This window comes from Xenopus laevis, chromosome 5L (assembly GCF_017654675.1).
Source record: "Xenopus laevis strain J_2021 chromosome 5L, Xenopus_laevis_v10.1, whole genome shotgun sequence".
Taxonomy (NCBI): domain Eukaryota; kingdom Metazoa; phylum Chordata; class Amphibia; order Anura; family Pipidae; genus Xenopus; species Xenopus laevis.
The window spans coordinates 22,988,572-23,004,522 of record NC_054379.1 but is presented as its reverse complement, the minus strand read 5'-3'; the positions used below and the strand labels follow the sequence as shown (position 1 = coordinate 23,004,522).

General features: G+C 43.9%; 1 protein-coding gene across 1 annotated transcript in view; it reads left to right on the top strand.

Annotated features, from left to right (window-relative positions):
• btbd9.L (BTB (POZ) domain containing 9 L homeolog) overlaps positions 1-8,034 on the top strand; it is a 78,365-nt gene extending 70,331 nt beyond the window's left edge. The window contains exons 10-11 of the mRNA XM_018262064.2: positions 984-1,062; positions 1,679-8,034. Of these exons, the coding sequence (XP_018117553.1) occupies positions 984-1,062; positions 1,679-1,873 (274 nt within the window). The 3' untranslated portion in view covers positions 1,874-8,034. The remainder of the gene's footprint in view (positions 1-983; positions 1,063-1,678) is intronic.
• The last annotated feature ends 7,917 nt before the right edge of the window (positions 8,035-15,951 follow it).

Here is a 15,951-nt window from a genome sequence, read left to right as displayed (position 1 = left end):
AAATAATGATCCACATTCAGCTCTCGATAAAGACGTTTTTATTCAATTGCCCCTATGGCCAGTGACACATCTGTATGTGAGCGGCTCTGAGACAGTGAGAGGGAGGGGAATTACACGGGAGATAGAGGCTCTCAAAACATTAAGGCTGGAGGCCGAGCTGATTAAATACAAATGTTTCTCACTTTTTTCCACAAGCCAATCGGAGCATTGGAAACATGAAACGGACTGTGGTTCTGCCCCAAAATAATTTTCTTCCACTTTATATTTCTAAGAACTGATTTGTCTACTGCAAATATTACCTTTTCATTTACACTGTGCCCAACAATCAGATCATAATGCTGGCAATATGGGCGGTCGGATCGTGGGACCATATATATGAAGGGATGTAGCCATGATCCGACAGGATGACCAGATATCGATCGGGGAAGCCCGTCGGAGGGCCCCATGCACGGGTCGATAAGGTGCCAACTCGATCTGTTGGCAGCTTTTATCGCCCTGTGTATGGCCACCTTTACTCTCAGGATCATATTTATTATACTGTGTAAAAAACAGTGGAATAATACACTACACAACATCAGGCTTCGCCGTTTAAAAACCAGAGAAAAAACTTCCAACGGAAGCAATGTAAAATAATTAGGGATACACTGAATCCAGGATTCGCTTCGGGATTCGACCAGGATTCAACCTTTTTCAGCAGGATTCAGCCGAATCCTTCTGCCTGACCAAACAAATCCTAATTTGCATATGTGTGAAGTTGCGTGACTTTTTGTCACAAAACAAGGAAGTAAAAAATGGTTTCCCCTTCCCATCCGGCTTTCACGTGGCGTAAAATTACACACATCTTGATAAATTCGCCATTTATTTTACACAGCTTTTACAATGTTTTTTTACAATTTAATTTTACATCGCATGACAAATGTGCCCTTGGTCTCATATTCTCTCTCTCTCTCTCTCTCTCTCTCTCTCTCTCTCTCTCTCTGCAGATCGTGGCAGACAATCACATTTGACAGGCAGCCAACTTGTTTCATCAGGATAGTTGGGACACACAACACGGCCAATGAGGTGAGTTTCTAGTGTTGTCGGATCTGTGTCACACACCAGTTTGGGGTTGTACTCTGTTTTGGGGTGCAAATGTCACTGAAACAAATTGCCCGTGTGTCAATGCCCTGTAACATCACATTGTAAGGGCAGAGTTACATGCTGCTAATTGCTTGGGAGCTGTCTCTATTAAAGGGCATACAAACCCTTGGAAATGACACACTGTTTCTCTTAGTGCTGATGACTTTATAGGAAGCCCATGTCCAAACATATTAATTCTAAAGATAAATATATATCCTTAGATTGTAAGCTCTACAGCAAAGGAACTTTGCTCATGAAACCCCAGAGCTGAGGCAACTGTGATAAATGGGGTTATATAGTAACAGTGGGGGGGGGGTTATCTAGGGGGGCACAAAAGGGAAATGAGCATCTCTTGTATAGGAATAAGCTGGACAGAGAGGCTCCCAGTGAAGGAGATGGACTATGGATAGTATTGCTGGAAGTTGTTGGATTCTCTCCCCGAAACAGCTGTACCGGCAGATACATTAGACAGGTACAAGGAAGGGTGAGATGCCTCTCTCTACGAGCTGAATCCAGAGAGACCCGGCTATAATATATTGTGCCTGTGGCTTCCTTTCAGGTTTTCCACTGCGTTCACTTTGAGTGTCCGGCCCAAAATGTTGCCCACAAAGAGGAGAGCAGTGACGACTCCATCCCTGGCAACCAGAACCATTCTGCACAACCTGCATCAGCCATTGGCCTGCGGGCAACTAATTCCAGCTCCTCACAATCACTGACTGAATCCAGTGCCCTCAACCCTGGCCAACAGAAGTGATTGGACCAAACCAGAATCAAGAATCCCCAAGCAACACCATGTTCTCCCCTTTATGTCCTTTCATATTGCGACCACTGGGTCTGTTGTCCCATCTGCTCAGCTGCTTCCACCCAGGTTCCTGGAATGACATCTCTAGAACATCTGGTCTTGGGTCTTGGGTCTTCCTGAAACGAGTGCCCACCCATGTTATGTCCGGAGCAACTAAACTGGGCAGACTGGTACCTCACAACCGAACGCCATGATGGCAGCACATTTTCTTGCCCACCAAATTAGAATGAGGGGCTTGTTGTTGAGGAGACGCTTCAGTTTTATTTTGGTTCTAAGGTCCCTGTGTGACTTGCAGTACCGCTCCTTACCTCATGATGGCAGCAGTGCCTTCTACAGGCTGCAAGAGAACAGCGCCACCATCTGCGAGAGAATCTTCCAGAATCTGCAGCCTCCCCACCCCTTTGATAAATAGGGGGTTTGTTATGGGCATGGCATGCAAATTGATGCATTGAGAGGACACATTGCCAACATGAGTGTCCTTAGTCACAGCTCATTAGGCACAAGTAGAAGTTTCAGCTCGGTGCCTGTGTTACCCATAATACATTCAATGGACACAGGTTGCTATTCTGCGCTACATGTCACCCCACCTAGTGCTCCAGTTACACCCTAAATTCATATACGGGTACGGTTGTTTGCACTTGCCCAGGGTATGGAGACCAGTACTTAAAGGGGAACTGCCATTGCTATACTGTCCTGCATATACTGTATAGACTTTATCATCTTTTCCCATGAGCTCCTGAACTTGATATCCTGCCCCAGACAACTTGTTCACGGTGTGAGCCCCCGACTGACAGCAGGAGCAATGAGTTGCACCCTTATTAGAGAAGTATGTGCCAGTTTTCCAGTATGTGTGGTTTCTGGGTCTAACAAACTGACTGCTGCACGAGGCAGCAATTTGGGAACTGGGAAACTGCAGGAGTGAGCTCTTTGCAGCAGGAAAAAAAAAAAACAATAATGGAACCGATTTGTGCAACGGATTTAATTGCCACCCACACTGACAGCAGATCTGTACACGCACTTTCCTCTCTATTATGATCTGTTTAATGGAACGTGGGACCTCCCCTAAAACAGGTGCCTAGGGTGAGCATACGTTTAGAATGTAGGAGACACATGCTTACGTTGGGCCTTGTTTTCACCTCTCTCCCCTATTAGGGGGTTTATTCCAACCTGAGTAGTATGGCCCGCTCGCACTCCCTGGCCTTCAGAAGTTCAGCGCCTGGTGCACGGTGTTGGGGGGGGGATCGGCACCCTCCACATCAAATAGGTACAGAGTAAACACTGGCACTCAAGGCAGGTTCAAGCAGGGATGTACCCTTGTTTATTTATTTGCAAATGTGCAATGTTTCGGGGTTGTACCCCTTTGTCAAGCAAGGGTACATCCCTGCTTGAACCTGCCGTGAATGCCAGCGTTTACTCAGGGGACTCTCAGTGACACCATTGGAGGGCTCTGCCAACACCTCTGCACCCCACGAGATAGATATATATATATATATATATATATGCATTCGGGGGGGGATAGTATGGCACTTACAGTACTTTTCAATGTTTGTGATTATAACTCTGGGGGTCACTGCGTATTCGGTTATCAAGTAGCTGGGTCCTAGTAACCGACAAGTGCAGCTACTCACTGGGGGTCGTTGATCAACACTGAGCAAATTCACCCATGGGCAGTAACCCATGGCAACCAATCGGATTGCTGCATTCATTGTTCTACGTGCAGTTGGTTTTAAAAAGCTAATCACTGATTGGTTGCTATAGATAACTGCCCATGGGCAAATTTGCCCACTGCTGATAAATGAGCCCCAATATCTGAAGGCAGTTGGATTTGTAGTCTATTTATAGCAGCTGGGGGTCTGGGTCTGTATTTTGCACTTTGCCCCCTCCCTCTGTTTCAATTACACCCTCTGGGCTCTTAAGAAGAAAGGAAATCCAGGCATTCATCAGCAGCAAATATCTTAATGTCCTGGGGTCCAAGCTGCCATATTGTTACTGTTGTTATACAATGAACTCCCAGTATTTCAGCTCTCGGGGGGCTTCTGGCAAATACCATTGATATAAACAGCAGCCAAGGGTCAATGTTACCTGTATTAAAAGACAATTTTGGCAACTGAAGTCCATTATTAGCCTCACCGTTCCCCTAAGTAAATCCAGTATCCCCAGAACTTCCCAAGGGCAGAACAGAACTGATTCTCTGTAATTCCTGCTCCTGGTTGTTCTCTTTCCAATGGTCAGCTTAGGGCGGGGCTTGGTCTCAACCAGAAGTAACACTACATTATATTCAGCTTCAACATCGAATACTCCGGTATGGCTGGAGGTTTTGTCACGTGACCAATATCGAGGTCTCAAGTGATAGGAGGGTGATGGCCAGTATATGGCATACTTGCTGTAAGATAAATGGGACCCTGAACTAGGGTTGCCACCTGACCGGTATTTTACCAGCCTCGCCGGCAAAAACGATGGTTGATCCCAATGTTATTAATAGGGAAAAAAGATAAATATATAGAAAGTTATTTTTTTCCAGAAAAGGTGGCAACCCTACCCTGAACAAATGTGAGGTTTAATGGGGTTTAAACCCCAGAAGCCCTAGTTCAGTGCTGTGTGCCTGGTTCATAGCTTACAGGAAGTTATTGGTTCATCCTTAATGGGCCAGTAGCAGCAGGATTAAAGGGTAATATTTGCATCAGAAAATCCCTGTACTGTTCCTTGTAGGGCTTTTGGGGATGGGGCATGAATAAGAACACTCTTAGCTTCCATTGGGCGTAATGGACAGGGTGGGGCTTTTGTTTACACATCAACAAAGATGGCTGAACACATCAGAGCTGATATGAAGCTCACTACTAATATGAGAAGGATTTCTACTTGAAAGCCAGCACTTTTATATGGTCAGGACCAGACAAAGAAAATCAGATATCCGTTAAATTCTGGTGTTACTAACCCTTTAATGGGAAAGCCTCACATTGCCCCACTAGGTATATTTATATATTGGATTAGTGACAGCGCAGATAGATGGAGGTGTGTGGGTTATAATTATAGATACGCATCGGTTCTACGGCACATCGGCCATTGTTGACATGTCCGGATTGAGATTCAAAACAGGACCTGGTTTATCAAATATACAGAGGCCCCTACAGGCCAAACAGAATCTGCAGAATTCCAGTCTGGGCCGGATTGCTGATAATAGAGCATGTTGCTCTTCCCCCCCCCCCGGTGTGATTTCACCTGTTGGCAGAGAACACATGTTCAATTGGAATGACAACAAGGTATCTCCATCCCACGCTGACGTGGAGGTCATTGCTCTCATCTCCATTAGCCGTTGCGGGGCACCTCCTCGAGAGTACCATTAATTTCACTTTCTGCTTCAATTGATTTGACATGTTTATGTTGACAACAACTCCAGTCTGAGGTCAATGCTCATTATCTGAGCCATCAGTTAACACTCAGCCCGTGATATGGGGGTCTAGCTCATTGTAAAACTGATTTAAGGGCTTTTATTGAGTATTATTGGTTATTCTGTGCACTTAGAGCTTCCCCTTGTTGCTAAGGGCTGCGAAGAACATGTCTGTATCCCTTTCCCATCTCAGGCCTCCATTATGGGCTTTGATTGTAATGGGTTTTTCTACACGCACTTTAAATGAAATTGTGTATAAGCTATGAGAATAAAGTAGTTACTTGTAGGATATCTGCCCCTGTTTGTCTTCTTGATACAATTCCTGAACCTTCCACAAGGGATTGTGTATGTCTGTGCCAGTTCCACTCGCCATTGAGCCTTTTGAACGAAAATTCTTATGGTGGAATTTCAGATCCTTTATCAGAAGTTGGGGAACTTGCCAATAGTTTGATAACCTCTGCTTCTCATCAACAGACAAATAAAGATTTAGTGCCAGGTGGGCAGAGACGGGGATTTGCGTAACTGCTAACATTCCACATACAAAAGTGCTTTTGCCTTCCCAAATTATCTGTCCTTTCTTTTGGCATCTGCATATGAGATCTGTCAGTTGCATGGCTGTTGTTGCCCATCCTGGTTTCTTCAGTTGTACGAAGCTGTGATTCACTAAACCAGGTTCGATAGCAGAGTTGTCCGTTCATTGATATTCCCATTAAGACCAATCTTAGGAAGTCCATGGCAACTAAAAGACTCAAACTCAACTTTCAGATATTGTAGCGGCATTGACTTGCTGATCTGTTGGCATCTTAATGGGCCAATCACTAATTCATTTAATTTTGTTTTTCGCCTTGTCTCCTGTTGCCGAAATGCACTAGATAAGATTTGCATGTTTGTCCTTGGCCATGCTCAAAAACGTCATTCATGGTTTTTCTCATAGGTCAAAATGATTAAAATATTTCCAGTTTTGTTGGATGGAAAGACTGATCCTGCCGATACAACATTTCACTGCTTGTAAATACCAGCAGCACAGTTTGCATCTTTTCGGCGAGGCTTTCACCCCTTTCCTGGAAACAATGGACCTTGTGTCTCAGCAATGTGTGATGTTTTACTTTGATAATTAAATAATTTCAGATTCAGAATTTTCTCTTGTACCTGCTGGGACAAGACTTTGCTATGGCTGTCAAGCCAGTTTGTAACTTCAGAGCCATTAAGGTATCTGCAAGCTCCGCGACTCTAGAAGGATCCCCAACCACTTTGATTGTTGTCTCTTTGAGGGATTTGGAACACCTCTGATTTTCCATCTCCTTGAGGTATCTGCAACCTCTATGGCTTGTTATCTCTTTGAAGGATTGGTTCTGTAGTTGTCTCCTTCCATCTCTTTGAGTGGATTGAGTAACTTTTTGAGACATCTGTAACCTCTATGGTTGTCCATCTTTTTGAAGGCTCTTCAACCTCTATTGTTGTCCATCTGTTTGAGTGATCTGCAAACTCTGCGGCTGCCCAGGTCTTTGAGGGATCCATAGCCTCTGCGGTTGTCCATCTCTTTGAGAGATCTTCACCTTCTGTGGTTGTTCATCTCTTTGAGAGGTCTTCACCTTCTGTGGTTGTTCATCTCTTTGAGGGATCTGAAAACTCTGTGTTAATATTTATATCAGTTGTGTTGATATTAATAAATTGTGGCTTTCAATCTCTGGGCTGGTTGGAAGTGCTCCATGGATTTGTAATTTTCCCTGGTCAGTATCTGAGTCCATTTGCCACTTTTATGCCCCTTAGGATGGCAACAATCCTACATGAATTATGTTATTTTTTTCAGTTATTGTTACTTATTGCAGTCTTGGTCAGATTGCTGCATTCAAGTCTGGACCCTGGCACATTGTGTTCTCTCTATTGAACAGCATTTGCCTCAACAAAGTATCAGTAGTGCAGGCTTTGCAGTCAGTTCCAACAGTGCAGGGCTTTCTTCTAAATAGCTTAAATAATAAACTTGGTACTTTAGAATACTGTATAATTCGCAAGACAGGGTATTTTTGTAGTATGGGACTAAGGACAATGGCGTGTAGCATTTTTGGATGTTGCCTGAGTGTTTTGAGGCGCCACTAGTGGGTGACAGGTGGCTGGGATAACGTGTGGTGCTCTTATGGGTCAGCACTCGAAAACACAGCCTACTGAGAGTTTGAGTGGCAAGTCCACTGCACAGGGAAGGAATGTTATTCCTGATGCTCTGTCTCCCACCAGTGGAACTTCTAAACACCCAGCTCATCAAAAACCACTGCTAGTGCCACCGGCCTTACACAATCTGAGTTGAACAGTCTCTCAATCAGATGCCTCTGGGTCTGTAGATAAATAAATCTTGGACTGGGAGTGATGTAAGAGCGCTCCATAAAAGAATGTCGGGTTAGGGTGGACTTTTGGGTGACTTTGGGTATATTTTCAGTTGAGAAGCTTTTCTCTGAATATTGAACCTTGCACCAGCTCTTCATTGTATTTTCATTTGGGCAACGAGTCATCCGTGTTCTTGGACATGGATGAGGCTTTATCTCCTACTGTTTTCAGTTCCACAGATAAATGCTTACAGAAGAAGCTAAGTGAACAAGTTGTGTATTTATTTCCATGGTGCAGAACTGTCACATGACTAATATATTTGCAGATATTTAAATAATAAGTATGTACATTTGTAAAGCCAGTGATGTGATTTTGCAAATAAAGTTGTTTTGTGTTTCTAACTTTCTCCGTGACTCTGTCTCTTACTTACTCCTGGACTGATAATGGGAATCCGACTGAATAAGTAGATGGTTTGTCATCAGTCCCATGATCTCATTAATTTTTGTTTTTAAAACTGTATTCTGCTTTCTTCTGAGCCTCATAAACCAAGTCAAGTTCCAACTGACTGACCAGCTTTGGGCAGATATCTGTAGCCATCATAGGTGTGATATCCAAATTTCAGCACTATCCAAGTGTCACGATCAGCTCCCTAAGTCCAGAACAAGTGCTAGGCTCCCTGGTCTCAGCTCTGCTTCAGCCTGTAGCAGCCGCCTTTGGCTTCGGGAAAAGCCCTCAGCTACTCAGATGCCGCTAGGTCTTAATAAGAGAGGAGCAAAGCAAGAGTTCTGGACAGGCAAAGGGGCACGGTCGTTACCGAGGTTTTGGATGGAAGGCAGCAATTTAAGGAGTAGATAAAAAGTGTAATCAGGCAGGCCGGGCTCGGTGCAGGCAGGGTTCAAGTAAGGTCAATCAGGCCGGGGTCTGTACAGGCAGCGTTCAGGGAATAGTCGGGCAAGGCTCAATACCAGTAGAATTCAGAATGGTCAGGCAGGCAAGGATCAAAACCGGAATCAAAACAGATGATAATCGCACCCAGATACTAAACAAGTTAGACCTAACAACGGGCAGTTTGAATTCAAGTGCGCGCTGAGCCCGTACTAGGAAACCGGCACACAGAAAGAAGAGGAACCATGCGGCGGACGTCCCCGTGGCCCACTAGGGTAAGACGTTACACTGATCTTAGAACCCACTTAAGCTGGTCAGAAACATTTGTGCACAACACCAAACAAGAGAGAGAGTCTACTTTGACCATCCAAGTCTTGGATAACTATTACATCACTTCTGCCCCCTTGCAGCACAGTCACAATCTACAGCCTGATGTAGTGGGATTTTACATTGGCCAAATCAGTATCTTAAGAAGCCTCATGAATGGTCATTTTAATAAAGTGCCCAGTCACCACAGAAGACAAAAAGCCAATTGTTGACTGAGCATTGCTTTAGTTAATGTGACCGTATTCCCCTCAACAGAATTTTCACACTTGTTTAGTAGATATCTGGCCAATCATGGCCTACATGCATTACTTTCAGCCTCTCCTTCTGTCTTTAGCAGAATAAATGGCTTCTTGCTGACTGTTCAATGTAATTATACGTTGTATACATCAAAAAAATATTTCCTAAAGCTCTAATTTTCAAGACTTGTGTCCATCAGGTTCAGCTCTTGCTCGGTTCCCACTTAGTCAGTCTACCACACCAGAAGACCTCATTGAGAATGCTTTTGGATATTTAAAAAAAAGATCAGCCATAGACATATTGGTCAGAACACTGACTACTCTAATTTTCAGTCAGTGAGGAAACCTAGTTCCAAGAAAACTGAGAAGGAATCTCATGTTCAAGTGGTTATACTGTTTGACTTCTTGTGATGATACCGAAAAGCATCTCTGTATCTAGAGAACAAGTTTTGAGGCCCTAGAATCTAATTTTTTCCCCATACCCAACTTTAACAACACAGTGCAGAAGCAACTGCCAGTGGTATGGCCCAAAGGAACAGCAGGAAGAATGTGTGAAACCAAGTACAGTTTAAGATATTGAGGCAAGGTGGCAAGAGAAGGAGAATATAATGACAGTGGGGCAGGATCGTGACAGTAGGACACGAGGATATGGAGTTAAATCTTGGTCAGGTGGGGTTATAAAGGGCTCATCAGGTCTTTGAAATGCATTTTAGTGATATATTTTTGGAGTCTCTTATAGGAATATTCCCTCCATAACATTAATTTCCTTATCTAAACATTAACCAGACGATTGGCTGCGTGGTGGGGTGCAAGAGAAACATAAGAGTAAACGTGATGATATTATTCCTGTTTCATATGGCACGAGACGATACTGAGCAAGTCGTGCCTGTGGTATAAATTCTCAGCTTTTTCCACAAACTGAGTTGGCTGCCAATTTATATGCACCTATGGGCCCTGCTAAGGAATTAATACCTTATGGTAAGCAATTACACAGACTGGCGCTGCTATAGGCCCAGAGGCAATGAAGAGCAAACCAGCCACGGAAAGATCTCTCCATATTCCCACGCCAGCTTTTTGTCTGAGCAGAAGATATTAAAGGCTCTCTCATGGTTTCCCTGCGATGGCTGATATAGTGGGTCACTGACAGTGGTTCTGCCTTGCATATTAACAAAGGAGAATAGCCTGGAATCTGAAAGAGATGTATTCCTCTCGGAAGAAAAAGAGGTGGATTAAAAACCACCACTCAACAAGGGACGCCGGCTCCGCATGAAAGCCAAAGGTAACCTTTTTAATTAAGATATTTTGAAAAATGAGCACACTTCTGTTAAAAATCATTTAATTTCAAGGACATCTGAGCCAACGCAGCGGGAAATAAAGTTATTAGGGTCAGATAGGATTAGCGGAAACTTCTGAAGAGTTTTCTTTCACCAGTCGACTCTTCCTACTCTTCCAATGGCCCAGTACAAATAATAATTAAGAGAATGCCCACTGACAGATTGCCTTCAGCTCTCCCGAATACTCAATGGGTATCTAAGAAAATGATCTTAGTTCCAATTTACTTGCTATAGATCACTGAGACACTTGGGAGGTTTATGAGCCAAACTGGGGGTCTGCACCCTGCTTTCACTCCAGTTGGTTGATGGTGTCCAAGATACATTGTAAACAGTCTGTTGTTACTAGGGTTTTTGGTTCTTATTTATAAACGGGATACCTGCCCTCATTTTTGTTACCACACTATGTCTGCTTGAGTCCCTATGATGGTAGGTGACTCCTAGGGTAATAATCCTTTCTGCTTTCCTTGGTGGAGTCTTTGGCTGCTATACTAACTACCCTCATCCTATTCCTCACACTTATATTAGCTATGGCAGAAGCTAGCCCTCACACTAGTCCTACCTACATTTAGTCTTCTTTTCTTATGGTGCCCTCTTTCCTCAGAGTCTCACCCCCCCCCATGCCTAATTTTCTGGTTGGGAAAGCCCTCCCCTGCATAGTATCTGTAGACTCAATCCATGATTGGAGTTCATTCCTTCCAGTAAGGGTAAGATTTAAATCCCTACTACTCTACACATACAGGTATAGGATCCCTTATCCGGAAACCCGATATCCAGAAAGCTCCGAATTACGGAATGGCTGTCTCCCATAGACTCCATTTTATCCAAATAATCCAAATTTTTAAAAATTATTTCTTTTTTCTCTGTAATAATAAAACAGTAGCTTGTACTTGATCCCAACTAAGATATAATTAATCCTTATAAATAAATAAAACCAGCCTATTGGGTTTATTTAATGTTTAAATTAATTTCTAGTAGACTTAAGCCATGAAGACCCAAATTATGGAAAGATCCGTTATCAGGAAAACCCCAGGTCCCGAGCATTCTGGATAACAGGTCCCATACCTGTATAACAAAATAGTTGGCCAGAATATGTTCTCAGCAGGGCCGGAACTAAAGATAGGCAGAAGAGGCACGTGCCTAGGGTGCAAGGTTGGAGTGGTTCCAGGCATGGTACCTCTTCTGCCGACTTCCCCTAGTTCAGACCCTTGTGGTCCCACCTGCAGCAGCAATTCCGGTATTCTGGCCACAGGCTTTCCTCTGCGCAAGCACACGTATGCATCTTTGGTGCGTGCCCTGGTCCTCACATGCGCACATGCTTGTTTGTGTGCGTGTGTGAGGAGGGGGTGACATAGACTTGGCCTGGCACTGGTTCTCAGAGTGGACCTCTTGTGGTCAAAGTTTGCAGGCTTTAGAACTGATAATAACTGAATAAACAAGCATAAATACTTATAGGGTTTAATGTCTCTCTTTCCATTTTTCTGGTCTGGTCTAATGCCAGGGAATCATTACAATCCAAAGAGTGTCATGGGACTTTCTGCTCCTTTGGTCCTTTGTCCACCCAGTATTACTGTCTTCTCCAGACCTTACTCACATCTTCCCCATGACTCTTCTCCTTTTTTTATACTGCCTTCTTCCCATAAGCCTTGCTCTTCTATCTTTATTTTGTTCTCTTTCCTTTTAAATTCTGTTCCTCTGTATTATGTATGTTTTCACCTTGTCCCAGTCTTCTGCAGGTTGGTCACTGCTTCTAGGAATTGTTGTGCCCAAACTGTAAAGAGAATGGGGCTATAAGTAGCTAAATTTGTGTATTTAGGTATTTAGAAACAAAGTGCAGTAAGTTGGCAGTAAGATCAGCTGGTAAAGCCATCTGAGGACATCTTGTGAAGAAGTTGACTTTGATTTAATGTGCATCTGGTCTCAGTTACATTTGTGATGCAAAGCGCTCAAGGTTCCTCGACAAACTTGACTTTGCCCTTTCCAGCTGGGTCAAATTCATGTGTATGAGCAAAACTTGATTCTAGCCCCAGTAGCTACAACTGTGGAACTAATAAGAAATATGTTGACAAGCTGAGAAAATGCCTCTTCCTGATTAGTCTTCCTCTGCCTCAAGGCACACTGTAATGGGTTAATGTTGGGCACGAGCTATTGTGTGTTATGTATGGGAGTAATGGGCATTCTCTGGCTCAAAGCCAATTTATATCTTGCAGTCTCTCCATTCTCCCCCACTCATTTGGTGCCACAGCAGGTTTAATCATGTGCCAGCATTTTCATACAGTCACAGCCGTTTCCAACCGTATAATTACTGCAGAATGTGGAGGCACTAATGAAAGTGTTATTAAACATCTTGTTATTTTAGCAATTTAACTAAAATCAACCCTTTCCCATCATCAGGGATCACGTTCAACCCTCCTCCGCCTCCCGCAGGCCCGGCCCAAAACCATTTCACAGGCTGAGTGGCTCCAGGACTGGGGAATTTGCCGCACAGTAAAGGAATATTTGTCAGTGCCATTTTCAAGGAATATTTGTCATTTGCTGATCCGTTTCCTAACTAAAACCCACATGACTAATGGCACTTTGCAGTTCCATACAGTATTGATTTCATCTATATAACGTGTTAATATCACCCCTAACCGCCCAACGATGTGCTGAGCTCAACTCAACTGAGAAAGTGAAATATTACCAAGTACTGAGAACTTTATCTAGAATGTTCTCTACATTTATAAAATTAATTCCGTGTGCATGAATCACGTTTAGCCCAGTATAATCCAGTATACTGTATATCTGGCTCTTCTACCTCCTTTATCTTCCTGGGCCCCACAACCTTGGGGATATTGATATTGTACATCAGTCAGGAACCCAAATATCCCCTCTGTACTCCTGGCCCCGAACCCTGGGGATAATGATCTGGAGCAGGGCTGTCCAACTGGCGCCCCCCCCTCTTATATGGCCCTCCACATCAAAGTCTACCTGTTGTGTTTTTACCATATGTAAGATTTAAAAAGTATCACTACAGAGATTAACTGGCCCCTGCATTGTTTAAACAAATTCAGACTAATCCTCTGTATTGTTCACACTTGTGACACCTCTATTGTTCCCATCCTAAAGGCCTGTAGTGTTCACACCTGAGACCCAGACTGAAACTGCCCACATTTTTCACCTGTTCACACCTTATTCAAAATGCTAATAGGGCACCAGCACTGTCACTGTATGTAGTACATATTAGACAGGTCCTGATTCCTGTCTCCTGCTCTGTTCTGTCTGCCCTATGCTCCCTGTGTGTCTCATACTCTGTCTGCCCTATGCTCCCTGTGTGTGTCATACTTTGGTATTTGTTCTGGGGGTTTGTTAGCATTTGAAAATTATTGTTAGTGGCCCCTAAGGTGTTTAATCATATGCTGGGGTACTGTATTATACACAGGGGAGGAAGAGGCATATGGATTTAAGGGTATGTCTTAATATGACAACTTTTCACATATGAGTGACATCCTTGCCAGTGCCGGGCCAAGGTAATTTGGTACCCTAGGCAAGAGCTTCACTCAGTGCCCCCCTATCCTGCATTACCATTCCTTACCATGGTGGGTTTTAAATAAAGAGAGCAAGAAAGTGTACAACACTTTTTCATTTATATTACTGCCCCTGTAGCTGTACCAGCAAGCTCAGCAGCCATCCATCATACAGCCCTCTTGCAGCCATCATATTGCCCCCAATCTTTACCGGTGCCAGCAGCAGCCAAAAATAAATCTGATCACATCATATTGTCCCTAAGTTTTTATGCAGCAACAGCAAACATATGGGCCCCAAATCTGTACGTGGCTGTGCCAGCAGGAAGCTTCACACTTTACAGTAATAGAAAGAAAGTCTTCAGTTCAGTGCAACTGTGCAAGTCTGAGAGCAGCGAGAGCCACCACCAAGCAGCCCCCCAGCTCTCTGCCTCTCTCTGTCACCCGACACATCAGTGACGTTATTAACATACGCACGTGCGCTGCACGGCACAGAAGGAGCTATTACTGGCCGGGAAGAGGGAGAAGGTGAAGGAGATGGATTCCACCGAACTGGGTGACCATGATTACTGAAACAAATTATTAAATAAACGCTTGAAAAATTAAAAAACAAAAAAGAATCCCCTTAAAAGTATGCCCCTCAATGATGGCTTCCTCGACTGCCGCCTACTCTACCTACCCCTAGTTCTGGCCCTGATCCCTGCAGAGCACCAACCATTTGGTTTTTTGGTGTGCTATTAATGTGAACATGGTCTTGCGGTAACATGGGTGTGGTTTAAAGTGGGTGTGGTCTAACACTGGCTTCCGTTATCGGCCCTCCACCATGTAGATTAGAAAAATTCTGGCCCCCGGTACCATAGAAATTGGACAGAGCACTGAACTGGAGTGTCAGAATGGGGTGTCTGGGGTCCACAGGGACTGACACATCAGGGGCCCCCTATCACGCCCCCCCGCTTTACATTGCATTGCCCCAGGGTCAGGCGCCCAAAGTCCAGACAAGGAGCAGGCCTGAGTTGGCGAGGGCCCACGAAGTCAGGCCCATCAGGTTTTTTTCCCAGTGTCCTGCTGGTCCAGTCCTACCCTAATGATCTGTATCTCACATATATATATATATATATATATATATATATATATATATATATATATATATATATATATATATTGATATTGATATTCTATATTAGTCAGGAACCCCACTGGTTCCTCTGTACTCCTGGGCCCCAAAATCTTCTGTTATACAGGGGGGTTGGCAGTGAATGGGGGGATTATCTGTCGGCTCAGAACAGATGCCGTCTCTTGGGCTGCATTGGGATAATGTCACTCTCTTTATTATAAAACGAAATCTTTAATGAAAGCACCAATTACCCACCTGCTGCAGATATTACATTTAATGCCACATTTATGAGTTCTATATAATTGGAACAAAGAGAAGATAAATCAGTTACTAATCTTTCATGGTCACATGTCTAGAAAAGCAGCCGAATTGCGCAATAAGAAATATCACAGGTTTTATGTGTCGGGAGAAGCAGTGAAGGGAACAGAAAGGGACAGAAAGACACTGATTTCAGTAGCAAAGTCATCTGCACATAACCATGACCTAGTGAGAACGAGGATATTGGAAAGTTGCTATAAATAACATTTTCTTTCATTCTGCATTTTTGGGGGTAGTTGCCCTTTAAAATGCAAATGCAAGCATGTTAACTAGACAGTGGTTGCCATTCTATAGATTTTTGGGTGTTGGAGATAGAAGGAAAGACCATTAATCAGGGGCATTTCGCCAATGAGGCAAGTTGAGGCTGTTGCCTCAGGCGGCAGCGCCCCACTAGCTACCAGGGGCAGCAAAAATGTCACTCCTCGTACTTTAAGAGCTGAATTTCTGGTTTTCAAACCGGTAATTCGGCTCTTCTAGCGCAGAGAGCGTAGTTCGATTAACTACTCAGCAGTTTTTTTGCCTTTAAAGAATAGGAGGCTTCTCCCTGTAAGGGTGTTAGAGTGCAGGAGAGCTTAGATTGAGTGCGCCTCCATCCCAATTCCCTAATGG